Raw genomic sequence first — 19,976 nt, forward strand, 5'->3', positions numbered from 1 at the left:
TTGGTGGAAAGCCCAGGTGAACAGGAGGGAGAAACAAAGGGCTTTGGATGGTGAACACACCACCGAGACATGAGAGGAGGGTCTTCGTGGAGAATGCACTTGAAGAAATCTGTTTTTCCACACCACGCCCCGCCCCCCCCACCCATATATGACTGCACCACTTAGAAACATTAGACAAGAGCCTTTGTGTTGAGAATTAGGACAGTTTATTGTTTGATCAACATGCTGAGTCTTCCACATTTTACACAGTTTTATGTAAAGTCAATGTGGCCATTTAAATCTGCTGAGCCAGTGAGAGATGGAAATGCCACCCTCTGTGCTCCTCACGGCCAATCACTTTTATGGGGACGGGTGAGGGGGAAGGTGACACACACGTGATACAGGCTGGCCGTCGATGTATGGAGGCTTTGCGCTGGAAGGAAGGTCTGAACCCCACTGCAAGGATAAACCACGCCCTGCCCGGAGCGTCAGCCACACAGGGAGGCGGAGGGTCTGGTGTCCAGGGAGTTTACACACTGAGAGCTCAAGGTTTTGGAACACTGAAACAGTCCATTTCAAACAAAAAGTCCAAAGGGTGCCCTGGTCTGACAATCAGAGTGGACTTGGGGACTGGCCCTTCTTTGCAATGGAGGAGCCTGAAATGTACGTGGGTTCTTTCCTGCCTCACTCAGCTATGCTGGACAGACTTACATCTGAACCAGAGTAGAGATGGTCTGAGGAGCACGCATGCCCAGCCGCCCTGTGTGCCAGTGCACCGTCACATTTGTTACACACAGGTCAGCAATGGATGAAGAGTGGAAACACCTTGGTTCTGACTGCTTCTGGCTTACTGGGTGACCGTAAGCAAGTCATCCTTCTCGGTCTTGATTTTCCTGCCTTGGCATAGGAAGGGTTCTGAGCTCTCCGCCTCGATCAGCTGTAGCCAGGGGACAATGCCTCACATTCTTGGGGGAGAGGTAGTTAGGAAACTAGTGCGCACGGGTTAATGCACAGACACTTCAGCTCAGCTGCCCTTTGTGTGGCTCAGACATACCTCACAGCCCTCGGCTACCTGTTCTCACATCCTGACATCCTCACCGGCCTTCCGCCATGTGAAGGAATGAGGCTGCTCTGCCTGCAGGACACCGAAGCCAGCGGTGCCATTACTGTCACACCTGGTACTTGAGGGCAGGGGCTCCCAGCACTGACTGGCCACCAGGAAGACAGACACATTGCACTCAAGATGTGTTCTGCACCCTTAGCTACCACCATACAACCCTTGTTTCTGTTGCCTGAGACACTTGAACTGATCTGGCCATTGCTCCTCGAACCTGGGACATTCCAGACCGATTGAGCATGCTGACAGGAAGAGAGTGGTGACAATGACGGCAGGGAGGCCTCTGACTGAGTCAGCACTTGCTCACCTCGGACCACACAGCTGCAGTTCTAGCACTCAAGATGCTCGCGCCACACTTTCACTCTGGCACCTGTGTGCATTCATAAATACGCTTCCTGCTTTTCCCACCATATGCTCAATTTTTCAGATGCCCACAAAACAGGAGCTTTACTGACAGCTTTTCTTTGAGATTCCTCAAAGTAAAAGAGAGGGCTACAGAAGATGACCCTGCTCTACTCCCAGGTCAGGGCTGCTCTGTGGGGAGAGAGACTGAACCACTGGCTAAACTGAGATCATTTCCTAAAAGGATTCCTCCCCTTTGCCTGGATTCGGCAACGATGGGATACTCTCACTGTGTATGCTGAGGAATTTCATGATATTTTCTTCAAGGGAACCTGATCATTTCATTATTGAACCTTAACTCTGAGACAAGATGCTAGCTACAAGCAAGAGGACAGTGATGGCACCTGCCCAAAACGAGAGCCAAGGAGCCAACACCCTTCTGTGCTGGAGGTCTGGCTGCCCCGACAGACCCAGGAATGAGGGTGGAGATGAGGCCCGAGGAGGGTGCCCATGGAACGGTGTGGCACCACCAAGATGGGAGGATGAGGGGAGGCAACCGCCCTCACCTGCAGAGGCCCACGGGGCTGGGAGAGCCCGGGCTCAGGAGAGAGGATGTTGTGTACGCACTGGAAAAGGATGGCTCACCGACGCCACATCAAGCCACATTGTATCTACTGCGTCTCTTACTATTCTTCTAGGCTGTGACGGAAAAAAAAAGTGGTGCCTTGGATATGTGTGCACATGAGAAGGGGACTGAGTTTCTACCTTTTTTTTACAAGAATGTTTTAAGAAAAAGTACTCTTAGTACCAAGAAAATAAAAATCCACCATCCATTCATTCACTGAGACCCAAAGAGATCCCTGCAAATGGGGCTGTCCCAGGGGCCACAAGCAATGGCCCTCACTGCCAGCCAAGCCGGGTGCTGTCACCTGGACTCCTATGAATTCTCACGAGGTAAGTAAGCACTCTTCCAACAAGCACCACTTGGGGGTGTGCCATGGTGGGGCTACGGGCCCACATGGGCATGCACACCTGTGCATACAAGTACAGACAGAAACAGTGCACATATTCCCAGGGGCTAGTTTTGCCTGTAGTTAACACATCTATGCAGTATTTTATTGATGGCAAGACAATCACAAGTTTTGGGACAATATATAGTATTTCTTATTTCAACACGTTGCAGTACTTTTGAATTTCCAAAACTGTTATCACAATGCAAGTTCCAACTTGAGAGGAGGAAGAACAAGAATATACATTGAGCACATGGATCTCTGTGAGAATGTGTGTGTGGAAGGTGTATACACAAGTCTATCTCTATATATAATTATGTACACACATATAAAAACTCAACACGTGACACTGGAATTACGTTCGTACTTTAGTCTATGCCTTCTGGAAGAGGAGCTCAGTGGGAATCCTGCTTCCTCTTTTCTTCACTTGAAGATACACTCCTCTCTAAAGATCAGCTCTGACACGCAGTCTCCTTAGCTGAGTGTGTGACAGACCCACTGGACAATTTATCAATGAGTCCTGCCAGTTCCTGCTGCACTTACAGGCTGCCAGTTTGGATTAGTTTCTGAGAAGTTCCAAATTCATTGCAATAACTTGTCAGAGCCCTGCTTTATGGAGGAATTTACCCCCTACCACACCCCGGACGGTCATTTAGCTCATCTATGACAAGCCCAATAGCGGCCTGGAGGAAGAGTCAGTGCCGGCTTGGAGGGCAGGGCTTAACCGATTTTGGCCAGAGTGGCTCCCCACTGCCTGGCTTTGTGCCAGCTCAGGGGTGGTGAGTCTGGGTCTATTTGGAACGCTGGCCAAGCAGGCTACATCACTTAGTGAAAGAGAGAGTTCTCTTCAGAGATTTTACAGATAGGTCCTCAGGTCTAAGTCCTCTCAGAAATGAGTCAAACATGGCAAGGACGTCTCTCTCTGGGAAGCCTTCTGGGGACCCCACTTCAGCCCTACCCTCAGGCAAGCAGAGTGCTGCTACAATATCTGCAAAGGTCTGTGCACAAAGATTTCAACTGCACTGTGCCAGAGTGGCAGAAACACGTCAAGAAGTCAGCTTTTGCAGAACAGCATCAACAGTATTAGCAACCAAGGATTGGCAAACATGCATCTTCCAGGTGGCAGTTCTGCAGACCCTCCCTTCCCCAATCACAGACGGGCCAATACTGTGTGATACAGGCTCCAGCTTTCCTGGCATCCAAGGAGGAGGGCCTCAGGGGGCACACACTGAGATTCCGTTTGCCCTTCCCTTCCCTGCAACCCAGATGCGTGTGCTGATCGCCGGACAGGTTGGCTAAAACATTTTCAGAACTACACATGGTGCCCCCAGTCTATAACCCAGCCCACAGGTGCCAACAGCACCCCGTCCTTCCTTCCTTCCCATGACCTCTTGTTCTGCCAATCACTAGGCGGACCACAGAGAACGGAAGGTTGCCGTGGCGAGTGCCCTCTCAAGGCTTTTCAGGGAGGGGAAAGAGGCAGAAATAATTCCAGTGGGCCTGTGGCTGGGCCCCCTGCAGTTCACAAGGTCTTAATTTCAGCTCGGGGCCGTGGCTGATGCCCCACTCTGGCCATGGAAGAAGGACAGAGTCAGAGCTGCCTCTTCAGAGGCTGTTTCGTTCAATCAGTGTTTGATTTAACCAGGCAGGGCCTGTTTGGTGGACGCTGGTTGGTCTGGGCCAGACAGCCTGGGGATTGGAACCTAATTAAATCGCCCAGTTAATTGTTTAACTTTATTGTATTGGTCTGGGGGTGGGAGGAGAGCAGAGGTGATGAACCGTTCAAAGAGGACAGGAAGGAGGAGGCGTGTGGAAAAGGTTCTCTGTAAGTTTACAAATATACAAAAACAAAAAAAGCACATCTTTCAAATAAAAATGACTACATTTTTATCTGGCAAAAAGTTGTATACACATGGTTTAAATTTTTTTTTTAATTTTAACAGTTTTTGGCAATCTTAATAAAGTACAATATATTACAACCAAACCAAAAAATAGTTGTTTAAGTAACAGCTGTTAAGAGTGACGTGATCCCTGATGCCCAACCTCCCTCCCCACCCCACCCGACTCCTAGAGACAGAGAGAAAAGAAAAATCCTCCCATCCGGATAAGCTCATCTCCCACCCCCCTTAGGAAGCTAACCAATAGGAAGCAACACAACAAGCGAGTAGTGTCAAAGGAAGCCTGCGGTCAGGCTGCATTAGCAGGAGCAGCCACCCTCGCTGGCCGGAGGCTCCTGGGGTTTGTCCAGCTTGATGTCGATCACTGCAGGGGGCGGGGCTAAGGAAGATGACTCTCTCGGAGGAGCTCCCACCCCCGCTCCTGCCCCGGTGCCCCCTAAGTTGCCCTGCGAAGCCCCTCTGTCCTTCAGCAAACACCCAGGAACTTGCTCTTTTCTTTGCCTGGGTGGGAAGGATGCAGGGTCACCAGCTCCCACCCTTCCACCTCTTCCCCGACCCTTCCACACGCATGCCCTCAGCAGTATCCAACAGAAGTAAAACTTGTCCTGGGCTGTGGGACCATCATCTAAACACAGGCCTGACAGACCCTTTCTTAGAAGGCTTCCCGGTGACCAGCCTCGGCCTCGGCCTTGTTACCTATCAGCCCCACCCCAAAGTGCCCAGGAGGTGGAGCCTGCCGGCCAGGCACAGAGCCCACCTTGCAAATTACAGGGCTACGTGGGCCTTGCCCAGGTGGGCACAGCAACCTCGACCCCTCAAGCTCCCATCAGAACGGGTCGCTTAGACCCTGAGGCTGCTGCTGTGAGAACCCACATCGCTGGGGGAGGCTGTCGGCATAGCCCCGCTCCAGCCCCTTCCACGGGCGCCGTGGGGACTGTGGGCTGGAGGAGCACGGATCGGAACCGCCAGAGGAGCGGGTGCAGAGCGCACAGCCAGCCTGCTCCCTCTGCCCTCACCGGGCTGAAATCCCAGCCAGGCCAGGCCTGGTCACAGCCCTGCACAGAATCGCCCTTCCTGTGGGGCTGGGAGAAGCAGCCCTGCGATGGGACCCGCTGCCCGTGTCCTAGGGAGGTTTTGTGGTCCCTAGGTAAGGACGAGGAGAGGTTCTTCAGAAGTTAAGTACTATAAAAAGCCATGCTTCCCTTAAAGACTACTTACCACTTTCCCTCCTTACCACTTTTTGGCCACCTGGCCATGGCATATTCTGAGTATGACTTTGTCCATGACTTTTCCTGAACCCCAATTCCCTAAACCCCAATTTTCTTATGTACATTTTTATCTTGTTTTGTGTGTATGTAGCGTATATATACATAAACACACATTTTTTATAACATGGCAGACTATAAATAAACTAGTAAATAGACAATGAACAACTGCCTTCCTTCCCACTGGGCAAATCAGACCACCTCTCTGAGCCTCAGTTTCAGCTTTTGGGTGTGGCCTGAGTTCTGGGGTGGACGGTGTGAGTGGTGTGCAAACCCTGCCCGCAGAGCAGTGGGGAGGCCCGGGCTGTGCAGGGCAGGCAGGGGAGGAGACACCTGGTGGGGGAGTCGTCTCGCGTAGAGGAGGTTGAGCCATGCTGAAATCATGTCTGACCGCACAGAAATGGAGATTCTACTTGTCCCCATGAAATACAAATCTGTGTTCACTGGAAAGAAGGGCACTTACTAGTTCTCACTCCCCACACTGTCACTCCACACACATCCCTCTGGCATTCTCACACTGTTTTGGAAGCTTAGGTGGTTTGAGCTGGATGTGCTCTTAAGGACCTTGGAGTTCAGCGTCAGCCCTGTACAGAGGAGGCCCCACAGAACAGCTATCTGCCAGGAAGGCTGGCCTGGAGACCTGGCAAGGGTCTGTCCACTGTTCTAACATGCCACGTGGATAAATCAATGAATAAATGGCTTCTGCAGCACATCTTTCACTCACTTGTCAAAGGAAAAGGATACTGCCTTCTTTGCTTTTCTCCTGGACATTCTCCATTCCAGGCAGAGCCGAGGCCACACGTCGGAAGAGCTGGGGAGAGGGGGAGATGCAGCATGAGCCCCCATCCTTCCCCTCCTGCTCCCGGTGTCTCCACCCTCTGCCTCTTCTCACCCTGACCTAGGGCTCTACTCTCTTTCTGTCCCACTGACTGCACCCTGGACAGCAGGGGCTGCACCTTACTTCTCCCACCTGTGCCCCCAGCACCTCTCATGGCGTTGGGCCCCGGCAGGCCTCTCCCCCAGGCAGGCTGGCCACAGGGTCACGAGGGGCTGAGTGTGGGTCATGGGGATGGCAGGGACCTACCCCGGTGCAGAAAACGATCTAGGTCCTGGGAGACAAGCTTCTGGCCTGCTGCCCATGCAGGGACCTGGTGTGGGGAAGGGACTTTCGATCTACCCTTGAGACATTGAGACAACGACCCTCTCCTCAGGGAGTCCTGCGAGTCCACGGGCATCGGAGCAGCTGGGAGTCAGGGCCACACAGTCACAGCGGAGAGAGATTTTTTCAGAGGGAATAAGGACACAGGAGTGTGAATGTGACATTGTGGGTTTGCTTGGGTGTGGGTGAGTGCGATGTGCATATTGTGTGTAGAGGAGTATGGGTGGTGTGGTGTGGATGTGTGGCATCTGTGGGGGGGGAATGAGTGTGTATGGTGTGTACATGTACACATGTGGGGTTTCTGTGCATGTAAGTCTGTAAAGTGTGCATGAGAACTGTGTGCGTGTGGTTGTGTGTGTGTGTGTGTGTGTGTTTGTGCATGCGTGGAACCTAGCTGGTGACAGCAAGTACAAGGCAGAAATACAAGGCACCAGAAGATCCTGAATGCTCTCCCATCTCTCTACAAACACCAACTGCAGGAACTAGGTGAGCTCTGGGCTTAAAACTTCTCCACTGCCTGAGCTCTCTGAAGACAGGGTGAGTCTTATTCAAGGTCTCACCCCAGAGCCCAGCCCCATGGGAGCACCCAGGCTGGGTGACAGGACCAAAGGCGGTAAGGGTCCGAGCGAGGAAGCCGCTGGTGGGCTCTGCATGGTATGGACCCTGTGGGCGGGCTGCAGAGGGGGCTCGGAGCGTGGCTGGCAGAAGTGGGAGAGTGTGCAGAGGGCCCAGTCACTCCCCAAGCCTTCCCTCAAGGCCTTGCCCTGGGCAGCCCTGCTCTGCCTGGCTGGCTGTCAAAATGGTCACAGCCTCTGCCAGTGGCCAAGCTGCCGGTTAGATGGAAGCTCTCGGGGTCACACGGGGGCTTCTGGGAGCAGATACGCTCACGTTCAGAGTCCAGGAGGCTGCACTGCATGGAGATGCCTCTCCACCACACAGGGTTAGAACTGACCATATACAACTCCGGCTCAGACCATCGCCTGGCTTCCAGAGCTATCTGGAAAGGGGGGCATCGGCATCTCCCTGACCACGGGGGCAGGGGCTACCCACCCTCAGGGCTGCTGCCCTCTGCTTCCCCGCCCCCCAAGCCTTTCCATCAGGGCCGCGCAGAGCAGCAGCCAGTGTCTCCTGCAGGCCTCCAGGGACAGGTAGCTATCTCCTCCAGGTGACACCACGGCCACCCTGGCCTTACTCTGAAGGAGGCTGGGAAGGGGATGGGAGGGAAGAGAGCCATGTTGATGAGCCTCCAACTGGGGTGGGGGCACTGAGTCCTGGGAGCTCGGGGCCTCCCATTCCGTCCCTTCCTGCTCCTCTGCCACCTCCCACTGGCAAGGCACTGCCCAGGCGGGGTAAACCCTCACTGCGTGAGGCCGGCTGCTGCAGTGGCAGCTTGTCTAGTGCCCCTGGACACTGCTGGGGGTGGCAGGGCAGAAGTGACCCCCAGCCAGGCCCCGACACCCCTCCAGTGGCACCTGTGCCCATGCCGGTCCCCTGGCCCAGGCCGCCCCAGCTCCTCATCACCTCTCTGAGTCCTCTTTTCCTTGCAGACAGGGCTTCCTCACCTTTTTTGAACCAAAGATTCCTTTGGCAGGCTGGCGAAGCCTATGGGCTCCGTTTAAGTGTGTGAAATGAATTACATATAAGTTTTATGTAAAGGAAACCATTTAGTATTGAAACAAACTTCTAAAACCTTTAAAGATACAGACTTGTGACTAGCAGCACCTATGCTTCCTCGGGAACCTGTTAAAGAGCAGAAGCCGGCAGGGGGTCTGACAGCCCCTGAGACACTGAGGTGGGAAAAAGTTCAGGAGACCTGCGACCCCGCCGTAAGGTGATAAGAAAGCGGCTGTGACCTCTATCGTGATAAAGCCACAGGTGCTACTAACATACGGAGTCGTGTTGCCTACGCTCACAGCTGCAGGAAATGCTGGAGGCCTGTCAGAGGTCAGTGCAGAGACACTTGTAGTTGTTTCCCACCTAAGTCCACTGACCTGCTGAATTCCATCCATGGACTCCTTGGGGGTCTGTGGACCCAGGAGAAGCCCCTGCTCCCAGGCTCAGCCCCAACCCCACCCCCTCTACGGCTCCTCTGAGGCTTCTGACTCCCAGGCCTCCCCCCACCGCGAGCTCGGGCCACACCGTGGGTGGGCTCTTTTCTCCAAGCCTGCCTGGACCGCCACAGCCCTGAGCACTTGCCAAGCACAAGGCAGGAACCCCAAAATGCTGATTGGAGAGACTCTCCTGCACGTCCACCCCACGTGAGGTAAGAAGCAGGGGAATGCTACCTCTCTCGGCCTCCTTGAAGTTGGTGGCTGATCCCATAGCCCCGATACCCTGAGGGCCAGCAGTAGAGCTCTGGAGGCTACTCGCTCCCCATCTGGTGGGTCGACGGCCCCACCTAGTCTCTAGCCCCTTGGCCAAAGGCGGCGGACCCCACCTGCTTCACGTTGTAGCCGGTCTTCGCGCTGGTCTCGATGAACATAACGCTCAGTTCTTTGGCGCGCTGCTCCCCCTCCTCGATGGTTATCTGCCTGGAGGGGAGGCGAGAGGGGACCAGTTCAGTAGGGAAGTAGCCCCTGGTGGGGGCAGAGGGAGCAGCCTCAGATGATGGGGGCCCCTCAGTCAGCCCTGAGGTCAGGGCTGGACCCCAGAGCTCCCTCAGGGCGCAGGGGGCACAGGGCACAGCGGGACACCAGCCCCTCCCTACTCCTTGGCAGCTCCGTCCAGGTTGGGAGAAGGCCCTGAGGCAGGTGGCTGCTGTCCCTTTGCCAGTGTCACCACGGCCAGAGCCAACATTCGTAAAGCGCTGCCAGCCACAGACCGTCTCTCTGGGTGGTACCATCAGCCCCATTTTCCAAATGAGAACACTGAGGTTAAAAGTAATGGCCCCAAGGTCACCTACTGCAAAGGAGCTGGGCTTTGAACTCCGTTTCTTCACTTCAAGGACAAGATTCAAATAAAGCAGCCTCTAATCCAGATTATTCCCTAAACGGTCAGAGTACATCTCAGGAAGCCCTCAGTCCATGACTCATTGCTCTATCTGCCCCATGAGATGAGTGGACCAGTGCAGGGAAGGGCGCTGGGGTCAGCCCTGCGCCTGGACGATGGTGTGGAGCAGCCTCTTCAGGGAGAGCGTCACACCCAGACACAGCGAAGGACCAGGCCCTTCACACCCACACCCACGTCAGCACAGGCATTTCACAGGGGCAGGGCCAGTGGGAGCCCGAGGGCTGCTGTGTCTGTGTCAGCACTGAGGCCGGGCCCAGACCACGCACTGCTGGGCCAGCCGGGCGCATACGGCTCCACTCAGGCCACGCGTGGAGGCCTGCCCTGCCCCTGCCAGCCTGGAAGCTGGGGCTTCGGACATGACACACCTGTGGGGAGGCGTCTACCAGGTGCTTTCAAAGCCTCCGGTGCCCCAAGGGGGTCCTTCCCAGATGCAGGGGGACAGGTCAGACAGGGTGCTGGGCAGGGGGTAGCTCACAGGGGCTGCTCACCCACAAATCCCAGCACTCCCTGTACAGGAGGAGCTGCAGAGGCATGGAGCGGGCCCGGCCTGCAGCCCCCTGCACCTACCTCTTGTCGGCCAGGTCCGTCTTGTTGCCCACCAGCATGATGATGACGTCGCTGCCCCTCTCTGTTCTGACATCATCGATCCACTTAGAGGTCTGTTGGAAGGAGTTGAGATCTGGAGGTGGAAAGTGCAGATAAAACAGGGCGTGAGCGGCAGCCCTGGCAGGAGAGGGGGAGGGTGGGAAGGGAGTAAGACCAGGAGCAGGAGGGAGGGGAGTGTGCACCCTCAGACACCTGGGCGGGGCGGGAGCACGGTCCAGTGGGCCTGGGTCCTCCCGAGGACGCCCGCACGTGTGTGTGGCGCTGTGCCCGGGGTCCCCGCAGGCCCCTCATGTGCTGAGCCACCCTCTGGGGAGAGAAGTCACAGCATCTGGAAGGCCGCTGGGTCATGACTTCCTACTAGCGGTCCTAGGGCCCACCTGAGAGTCGGACCTGACTTTGGAGGCTCACAGCAGAGTGAGAAATGGGTGCAGTAGACTTGGCTGAGCTTGGAAACGGTGACACAGTGTGTGTGTGGGGCCGCAGCAGCTCCCAGGGCAGGAGGGCCCTGCAGAGCAGCCCCCCACTGACAGGAGCTCAGAGGGGTTTCTGAAGAGCACCCTCAGGCCCTGCAAGTCAGGCGAGGGGGAAGGCGGCCCCAGGAGCAGATAAAAGCCAGGAGAGGCCGGGCGTTTCAGGGCAGCCCCCTCCTCAGTCAGAAGCTGTGGCAGGCCTCGCAGAAGAGCAGTCACAGGGCGACGCCCACCACTGAGCGGCCCGCAGGCCCAAGGGGAGCGGAGGCGCCCTTTCCTGGAAACCTGGGCTTCTCGCAGCCTGATTTCCCTTCTGCGCAGCGTCAGGCTGCAGGAGCCCAGGCCTCCTCGGGGCCCAGCTCCCACCTGCTCTCAGGTGCGCAGGGAGCCTGCGGTCAGAGCCAGAGGCAGCCGGCTGGGGCAGCCTCCCACCACGCCCATGACTGCAGCCCAAGGGCTTGCCAGGTGTGTGCCCTGACACCTGCCTGGGCAGTGGGGCTCTGCACCAGGCCCTACCCCTCACCCCAGCCCCACGAGCCTCCCTCAGGGCTGTGCGTCGCTCTTGAGAACAGCCGATTTGGCCAGAAGAGCCACAGTGTGTGAGAAGTGCAGGCCACCCAAGGCCCTCCTGGACCCGCTGGGCCTCCCCTCCCAGGGAACCCGGTAAGGAACTGGGATGCTGCTGACAAAACCACGGCTGCCAGGTCAAGGTTGGCCTGGGGACCAGCGTCTTCTCCCATCTTCACACACACACACACACACACACACACACACACACACACACACCCTGCAGCCTGGCTGGGGCCGCAGCCCTGCGAGCTGCCCCCCGCCCAGCACCCAGGCCCCACACTCACTTGTGATGTCGTACACCACCACGGCCACTGTGGAGTCCCGGATGTAGCTGGGGATCAGACTGCGGAACCTCTCCTGGCCGGCTGTGTCCCAGAGCTGCAGTCGCACCTGTCACAGGGAGGGAGGAGGCTCAGGGGGCAGTGAGGTCCTCGTGGTGGGAGTGGGGGCTGAGGGAGGGCCCGGCTCTGGGACGCTGGCCACGCACAGGCTCTCAGCGGTGCCCAGCACGGGCCCCAGGTGATAGGTCCCAAGGAGCCCTCCCCGTCCTCCCAGGTCTCAAGTCAGGCACTCACCGTACGGTCCTCCAAGTACATGGTTTTTGACAAGAAGTCAATCCCAATGGTTGCCTGTTAGAGAAAAGCACAGAACGGTCAAACCCAAAAGGTCTCAGGCCAAGGGGCAAAAGCTGAGTCACCCAGGTGGGGACACAGCAAGCAAAAGGGGTCACCCACACCGAGCCTTAGGTGGGTTCTGCTCTGCTGCCCCACCCCCAGCTCAACAGTGAACCCTCTTGCCCCTCTCAGAGGGACTGAGTTTGAGCTAAATAAGGATGAGGATAGGTTTTTTAGGGAGTGATACTTTTTGGAGAGGAAGAGAAAAATGCTTTGGAAAGGAGAGGAGAGAGCAGGTGAGGAGGCTTCCCCAGCGGCAGGGCCACTGGAACGTGTATCTCCTGCCCCGCTCAGGTGGGGGCCTGGAGGAGCAGGAGCGAGGTGGTCTCCCTGCCCCAGCCTGCCGGGCCCCGCCTGCCTCCTTCCCTCCCTGCCTCCACTCGAGGCTCCCAAAGCTTTTCTCCTCAGCCCTGGAACTCAAGCGCCTGGCGGGGGATCACCACTGCCCAGGAGGTGGAGCGGGGGCAGGGCGGCTTTCCAGGGAGAGGGCAGAGAGCAGCCGGCTTTCCCCAGGGACATCACAGCCACCCACAGCAGCATCTCATTGCGAAACCCACCGGCTCTTTTCTACCCAGACGGACACACTGGAAGCCAACTGTCTAGGTCACGCCTGTGCCTCCTCTGTCCTGGCACTAGGAGGCGCAGTTGGGCTAGATGGCTGGGACCCACCACTCACTTGCTGTGTGGCTTGGGGCAGGCCTCCAACCTCTCTGGGCCGAACCCGCACCCAGTGTTTGTGACGGGAGCAAGATGCTGTCAGCGTGAAACAGTCACTGCTGTGTAATTAATAATAATGGAGACTCCGACACAGCCTGAATGTCAGGGCACTGGTTAAGGACACTGTGGTTCATCCAAATGGTTAGAAACCTTGGCAGCCATTAAAAATCACATCCTTGAAAAATATTTAAGGATTTCGGGAAATGGTCATCAGGTGAAAGAAAGCAGGTTACAAAACATCATGTATAGTGTGATCCCAACTTGATTAACTGAAGTAGAGATACAAGTATTTTTCATATTTTCTTAGATGTTGACGTGAAGGGACTACACTAAGGCCTTAATAGTGCTGGTGTCTGAGTACTGACACTGTGGGTGCTTTTTTTTTTTTTTTTGCTTCTTTCATTATACTTTTCTCTATTTTCTACAATGAACATATAATAGTTCTAGAAGCATAAATAAAGCATTTTGAAAGAAAAATAGGGTTGAAAAATAAGCTTCATTGAAAGGAAAATTGTGCGGTGACTTCTGACTACACAACCAAGGAAGCCCAAGGAAATAGAAAAACCCATGTCTGCAGGCCCCCCGGCTGACTTCAAGCAGGTGCATGTACACTCCCATCCTCACCCATTCCACAAAGGAGTTAAGGCGGCTGCGTCCTCCTGGAAGCTTGCTTTAGTGCAAAGATAGGGAGTGTCAAGGAATCATACAATTCTACAACACGCGTGCTAAGCGAACACCTTAGATACAACTCAATCCCCTACTCTGGAGACCTGGAAAGTTAAAGCACACACCTAGCGTGACTTTGCCAATCAGAGGCAGAGCTGGGAGGATCCGCGTAAAATCTTGGCATCACTTGGGCTCTTTCAACCCCAGCTTTGCACACCTTTCCTGCATGGTGTAGCCACTGGGGAATTGACGAGCGGCTTGTGGACTGAGCCTTGTTCCTTAACAGTCACACTACCTCCATTTATTGGTATCTGTTAGAGTAATGATCCTTGTCTGCTGTCTCGGAGAAATGGACAGAGCAGGCGGACATCTCTCAACTCCAGTGCTCAGTGGGCTCCCCAGGGACTGCCAAGCTCCTTCCGTAAAGTGACCCTTGAGCTAAAAAACCAGGTGTATGACCTCAGGATTGGTAGCAGGGACTGCTAGTTGTCCCCCAACATGGAGTCTCCCTTTCTATAGTATTAGGACTCCAAACGTATAGATGAACTCATGCCTGCCCCAAATAAAGACTGTATTTCCCAGCTTCCTTTGTAGCTGGGTGGCTAAGTTCTCTGGTCAGTGGGATGTGAAGGTGACATCTGCATCTTCTGGGATGGGTCCTTCATGGGGAGGGGCGATGTACCCACAGCTGCCCCTTTCCCTTTCCCACTGTTTGGAATAAAGACAGGTGGTAATAAGTCATATTGGACCATCCAGATGAAGGTGACAGAGTAGTGGCGACAGATGAACCAGACAGAGGAAGCCTGAGTTCCTGCCTGTAGAGCCCCCTCAGCAGCCTGAGACTCTTACGCCCAGACTGTTGTGTGACAGAGAACAGGACTTCTATTTCGCTTAAGCCACTGTTATTTGCAGTTTCTTTTAATACAGCCTAGCTCTATCCTAACTAATAGAGCAAAGAACCACGGAGAAACATAGCCCTCAAGGGTAGGCATCATGGGTGGTGACAGTGATGTTCCTGATGATAATGTAACAACGACAACCCCATCTCGCCTCACGTGTGCTTCCATGGAGGACAGAGAAGTCACCAGATGACATGACAAGGATTGTGCCTTGTGGATCAAGCTCTGGTAAAGCTCAACCCAGTGGCCTCCATAATCATAAACACCATTTACTGAACACTCACATACTTTATTACCCCTCACAATAGCAGATCAGTGGTAATGATGAAAGTAAGGCTGAAAGGACCAACTTCCTATCTCTCCAGCTCTCTCCCACCTCTATTCCCACTTTCACGCTTCTTCTACATGAGAGAAACACCTGGTTCCTTAAGTGCCCAGTCTCTCAGACCTGTTCTGGCCACACTTCCCACCCAGCCAGGCCGTTGAGCCACTGAAGACCTTCCCACAGCTGCACACACTGGTGCCAAAGCACAGGCACTGTCCTTGGATATGGCTGAGCCATCAGCTCTGCTCAAAAACATCTCCCTAAGTTTCGCTTCCAGTGATGGCTAAGTAGTTTGTATCAAACTAACCCACCCACAGATAACTATTATAAACTCTGCACAAATACAACAAATAACAATTTGCAATCACTGAAAAGTGACCAAAAGCAGGCAGAAAATGGAGGGGTTATAACCTCTAAAGGAAGGGAAGAAAACGAAGTGAGATCCTATGCTTAACTAGTTTTTCCCCTGAGGTAGCTTCCTAGTCCCACCAAGTTAGAAGGACTTGGTAAACACCTCAGGCATTTCGTGAGAACCCCAGAAGGGCCAGCTTTGGGAAAAAGGGCATCATCTCAGAACTAAGGGTTATATCAGAGGACTAAGGAAAAAACCAAAATAGACCTATCTTAACAAACTTTAAACATGGTAAGTAGGTTCCATGTCCTGGCTATTGTAAATAGTGCTGCAATGAACACTGTGGTACATGTCTCTTTTTGAATTATGGTTTTCTCAGGGTATATGCCCAGTAGTGGGATTGCTGGGTCGTACAGTAGTTCTATTTTTAGATTTTTAAGGAACCTCCATACTGTTTTCCACAGTGGCTGTATCAATTTACATTCCCACCAACAGTGCAGGAGGGTTCCTTTTTCACCACACCCTCTCCAGCATTTATTGTTTCTAGATTTTTTGATAACAGCCATTCTGACCAGTGTGAGGTGATACCTCACTGTAGTTCTGATTTGCATTTCTCTAATAATTAGTGATGTTGAGCATCTTTTCATGTGCCTCTTGGTCATCTGTATGTCTTCCTTGGTGAAATGTCTATTTAGGTCTTCTGCCCAGAAGATGTGGCACATATATACAATGGAATATTACTCAGCCATAAAAAGAAACGAAATTGAGTTATCTGTAGTGAGGTGGATGGACCTAGAGTCTGTCATACAGAGTGAGGTAAGTCAGAAAGAGAAAAACAAATACCGCATTCTAACGCATATATATGGAATCTAAAAAAAAAAAAAATGGTACTGATGAACCTAGTTGCAGGGCAGGAATAAAGATGTAGACATAGAGAATGGACTTGAGGACATGGGGTGGGAGGGGGAAGCTGGGGCGAAGTGAGAGTAGCATCGACATATATACACTACCAAATGTAAAATAGATAGCTAGTGGGAAGCAGCCACATAGCACAGGGAGATCAGCTCGGTGCTTTGTGATGACCTAGAGGGGTGGGATAGGGAGGGTGGGAGGAAGGCTCAAGAAGGAGGGGATATGGGGACATATGTATGCATGTGGCTGATTCACTTTGGTGTACAACAGAAACTAACACAGTATTGTGAAGCAATTATACTCCAATAAAGATCTATTTAAACAAAAAAACAAAAAAACAAAAAAACCCATGGTAAGTAAACCCTTCCAAAAAAAAAAAAAGGATTAGTTGCCCATAATTTAATTCCCCATTGAAATAAAACTCAACACTCTTCAGAGGAAGGTAACAGAATCTATGAATCTCTAAAACTTATTATTCACAATGTCCACTACACAATAAAAAAGGATTAGACATGAAGAGGCAGGAAATTTAAGCCATAATTAATGGGAAAAAACTCAATAGAAACAGATACCCAGATGACTCAGATGCTGGATTAGCAGACAAGAACTTTAAAATAATTATTATAACTGTGTTAAAAATATAAAGGAAAAAGATGAATATGATGGGTGAATTTCAAGAGATGTATGGAGACTAAAACAAAACCCAGAAATCTTAACACAAAAAAACACAATACCTGAAATAAAAATGCCGAGGAAAGGGCAGTAAACTTGAAGACAGTCCAAAAGAAATTGTTCAAACTGAAGCACAGATTTTAAAAAGATAGAATAAAAATGAACAGAACTTCAAGAACTTCTAGGGCAATATAAAGACCTGATATACATGTAGTTGGGGTTTCAGAAAGAGTAAAAACAAACAAACAAACAAAAACTAATGGTCAGATATTTTCTCAATTTGATTAGAAACATCAACCCACAGCTTCAAGAAGCTCAGTGAACCTAAAACAGGATACAAAGGAAACCACACCCACACAAGTCATAGTCAAATTGCTGAAAACTAAAGATAAAGAGAAAACCTTAACAGCAGCTAGGAAACAGAAAGACACAATACATACAAGTAAACAGTGACAGGAATGATGGTTGATTTCCCTTCAGAAACAATTGAGGACAGAAGACAATGGAGCAACATCTTTAAAATTCTAAAAGAAACAAACCACCATCATCCCCATCATGTCAGCCTAGAATTTTAAAGCCAGTGAAAATTTCCTTCAACACTGAGGGCAAAACAAAAACATTTTCAGATAAGGGAAAACTGTGATCATTTGTCACCAGTGAGCCCTCATTACAGGAAATGCTTTAGTCTGAAGGGAAATTGTACAGATGGAAGTTTGGATCTTTAAAGAAGGAATATAGGAGCACCAGAAATGGTAAGTCTGTGATATATAAAAACATGTGACTTGTCTTTGACCACCTCCTGTTTCCATCCACATCAGTAACAATTCATAACATCCTCCTGTTTTGTCCCTGCTTCATCCTCAGCGAGACTCACTCTCAGAAGATGGCCTCAAATCTACTTTACAACATTAAGTACAAACCACTTCAATTCCTTGCTTTTACCCTCTAATATAACAACAATGATAACTACAGTAACAATGACTACACATCTGAGTGCTTATCATGTGCCAGGTAAGTACTTTATATGCATTACTTAACTTAATCCTGATAACCTGTGCCATGAGTTATGCACTTTATTATTTATACGTTTCTGCTAAGAAGACTGAATAAAGTTGATCCCTGAGCAACGTGGGGGTTAGGGGTGCCGACCATCCACAGTGGAAAACCCGTGTGTAACTTATAGTCGGTCCTCTGTATACGCACTTCGGTTCCTCTGTTCAACCAACTGCAGATGGTGTAGTACTGTAGTATTTACTACTGAAAACAATTGCATATAAGTGGACCAGCCCAGTTTAGACCCACGTTGTTCAAGGGTCAACTGTATAAGAGATGCTAAATTACTTGCTCAGAGTCAACAGCTGGAAATGGCAGACCCAGGATACAAAGATATTTGCAAAGTTGTCTACGTGTGTCCAGCCATATCCCCATCCCTCCAGGCTCTGAGCATTTTCTCCTTCTGTCAAAGCAAGCCTCTCCTTGGGGTTCTCTTGGCCCTGAACCTCTCAGCCATCAAGGTTCTTTTCTCAACCCCTCATTATCTATTCACTCTTTCCTTTCATCCAAGAAACATTCTTAAAATTCTTGCATCCTTAAAAAAAAACACTGCCCTGTCACTAAGTGGCTCTCCAGCTCTCTGCCAATCTCTCACCTCCATTCCCTTGGTATGCTTCTTGGAAAAGGGCCCAAACCAGCTGTCCCCACTTCCTCTCTTCTCACCCACTGCTCAGTGGTCTGACTCCTGCCCCTCTGCCCACTGAGGCTGCTCTGGCTGTGGTCGCCATGGCCATTCATCTCCAAGTTGTAAGGACACTCTATAGGCCAGACTCTACTAGATGTACTTGACCCCGTGGACCAATCTCTTCCTTGACACTCTTCCTCCTTTGCTTTCATGACGTGACTTGTCTCTGGCTCTCCCTGCCTCTCTAACTGCTGTTCCTTATTGGCCTCTTACAGGATCCTCTTCCTTTCTCTGTCCCTAAAATGTTGGTGTTCCCTACTGTTTTGTGTCAGGGGACCTCATTTCATGTCACAGCTTCAAAAAGGATGTGCTGCTGGCTTCCCAACCTACATTCCAGGCCTCACCTCTGTCCTGAGCCCCAGATCCAGGTATCTGACCGCTTACTGGACATATCAATCCACGTGTCCTCTAGACGTCTCACTAAACATATGTGTCCCACCCGGAGCCCATCATCCCCCTCCAGACTTACTTCTTCTACTTTCCCCATCTCGATGAATGGCACCTCCACCTCCATAGGTGCCCAAGCCTCCAGAAGCCCTCCTGAGTTCCTCCTCTTCCCTTGCTCTCTCATCCACGCCCTCACAGCAGAGGAATCACTGAGCTGATACTTTGCCTCCTGAGTGTTTTCACCTGTCTGCTTCTCTCCATTCCCCACCAGCACTGCCCCAGTTCAGTCCTCCAACTTCTTTTACCTGAATAGCCTCAACAGCTTCCTGACTGGTCTCTCTGCCCTGAGGTTCTCCCTGGATAAATAATCTCTCACCAGCACCAGTGTTATCTTTCTAAAACATAAATCTGACCATATCACTCCCTACTGCCCCCAGGAAACAATCCAAACACTTCAGCTTGGCCTGCAAAGGGCCCGCCCCTTGCTTCCTTTGACCTCATTCCCCTCTTTCCCAGCTTGCACTTTATACTTTAGTAATAATACTGTGGTCAGGACTCTACACACACAAGTCACTTTGTGTTTCTGTGCCTCTTCTAATGCTCTTCCACATGGTTAAAACCTAATCAGAGATCAAGATTCAGCTCCTCTGCTGAATCCAGTCACCTTCTGAGCCCTCAGGTTGGCCTCAGGGCCGCTCATTTAACAGTTTCTCTTCTAAACTGGAAAGATCTCATACTAGTCAGTCTCTCCCACTGGCCAGTGATTTGGTAATTCTCAACACGTAGTGCATGGACCACTTGCTTCTGAATCACATCAGAAGCTTGTTAAATATGCAGATTGCCGAGCCCAGCCCAGACAGACAGAATCACAATCTCTGGGGTGTCAGTCTGGGAATCAGGATTCCAGACAAGCCCTCAGATAACTCATTTGTGCAGTAAAGTTTGCAAACAGCTGCGTAGATTCTGAGCTCCTGCCGTAATTGGTCTGAGGAAGCTGTGGTATCCAGGAGGAGGGGGCAGATTCCTTGCCTGGGGTGAGAGACAGGGAGATGCCCATGCCTGCAGAAGGGGCTAATCACGGATGAAAAAACCAAGGCTCACTCAGAACTGAGGTCATACAGGTGGGGGTGGCAGAGGCAGGGTTAGAAGCCAGGTCTCCCTGACTGCAAAGCCCCTGCTCCTGACTGTTGAGCTGTATTCCCTCTGCTT

At 51.9% G+C, this 19,976-nt stretch overlaps 1 protein-coding gene across 1 annotated transcript in view; it reads right to left on the minus strand.

Annotated features, from left to right (window-relative positions):
- Positions 1-183: 183 nt before the first annotated feature.
- The window catches only part of RAB6B (RAB6B, member RAS oncogene family), a 59,425-nt gene continuing 39,632 nt past the window's right edge, over positions 184-19,976 (minus strand). Inside the window, exons 3-8 of the mRNA XM_082459473.1 lie at positions 12,001-12,054; positions 11,710-11,815; positions 10,347-10,458; positions 9,208-9,301; positions 6,356-6,422; positions 184-4,710 (exon numbers count right to left, since the gene is read on the minus strand). Coding sequence (XP_082315599.1) covers positions 4,646-4,710; positions 6,356-6,422; positions 9,208-9,301; positions 10,347-10,458; positions 11,710-11,815; positions 12,001-12,054 — 498 coding nt within the window. The 3' untranslated portion in view covers positions 184-4,645. The remainder of the gene's footprint in view (positions 4,711-6,355; positions 6,423-9,207; positions 9,302-10,346; positions 10,459-11,709; positions 11,816-12,000; positions 12,055-19,976) is intronic.

The sequence above is a fragment of the Balaenoptera physalus genome (genome assembly GCF_965194825.1).
Source record: "Balaenoptera physalus genome assembly, chromosome: 4".
Classification (NCBI taxonomy): Eukaryota; Metazoa; Chordata; class Mammalia; order Artiodactyla; family Balaenopteridae; genus Balaenoptera; species Balaenoptera physalus.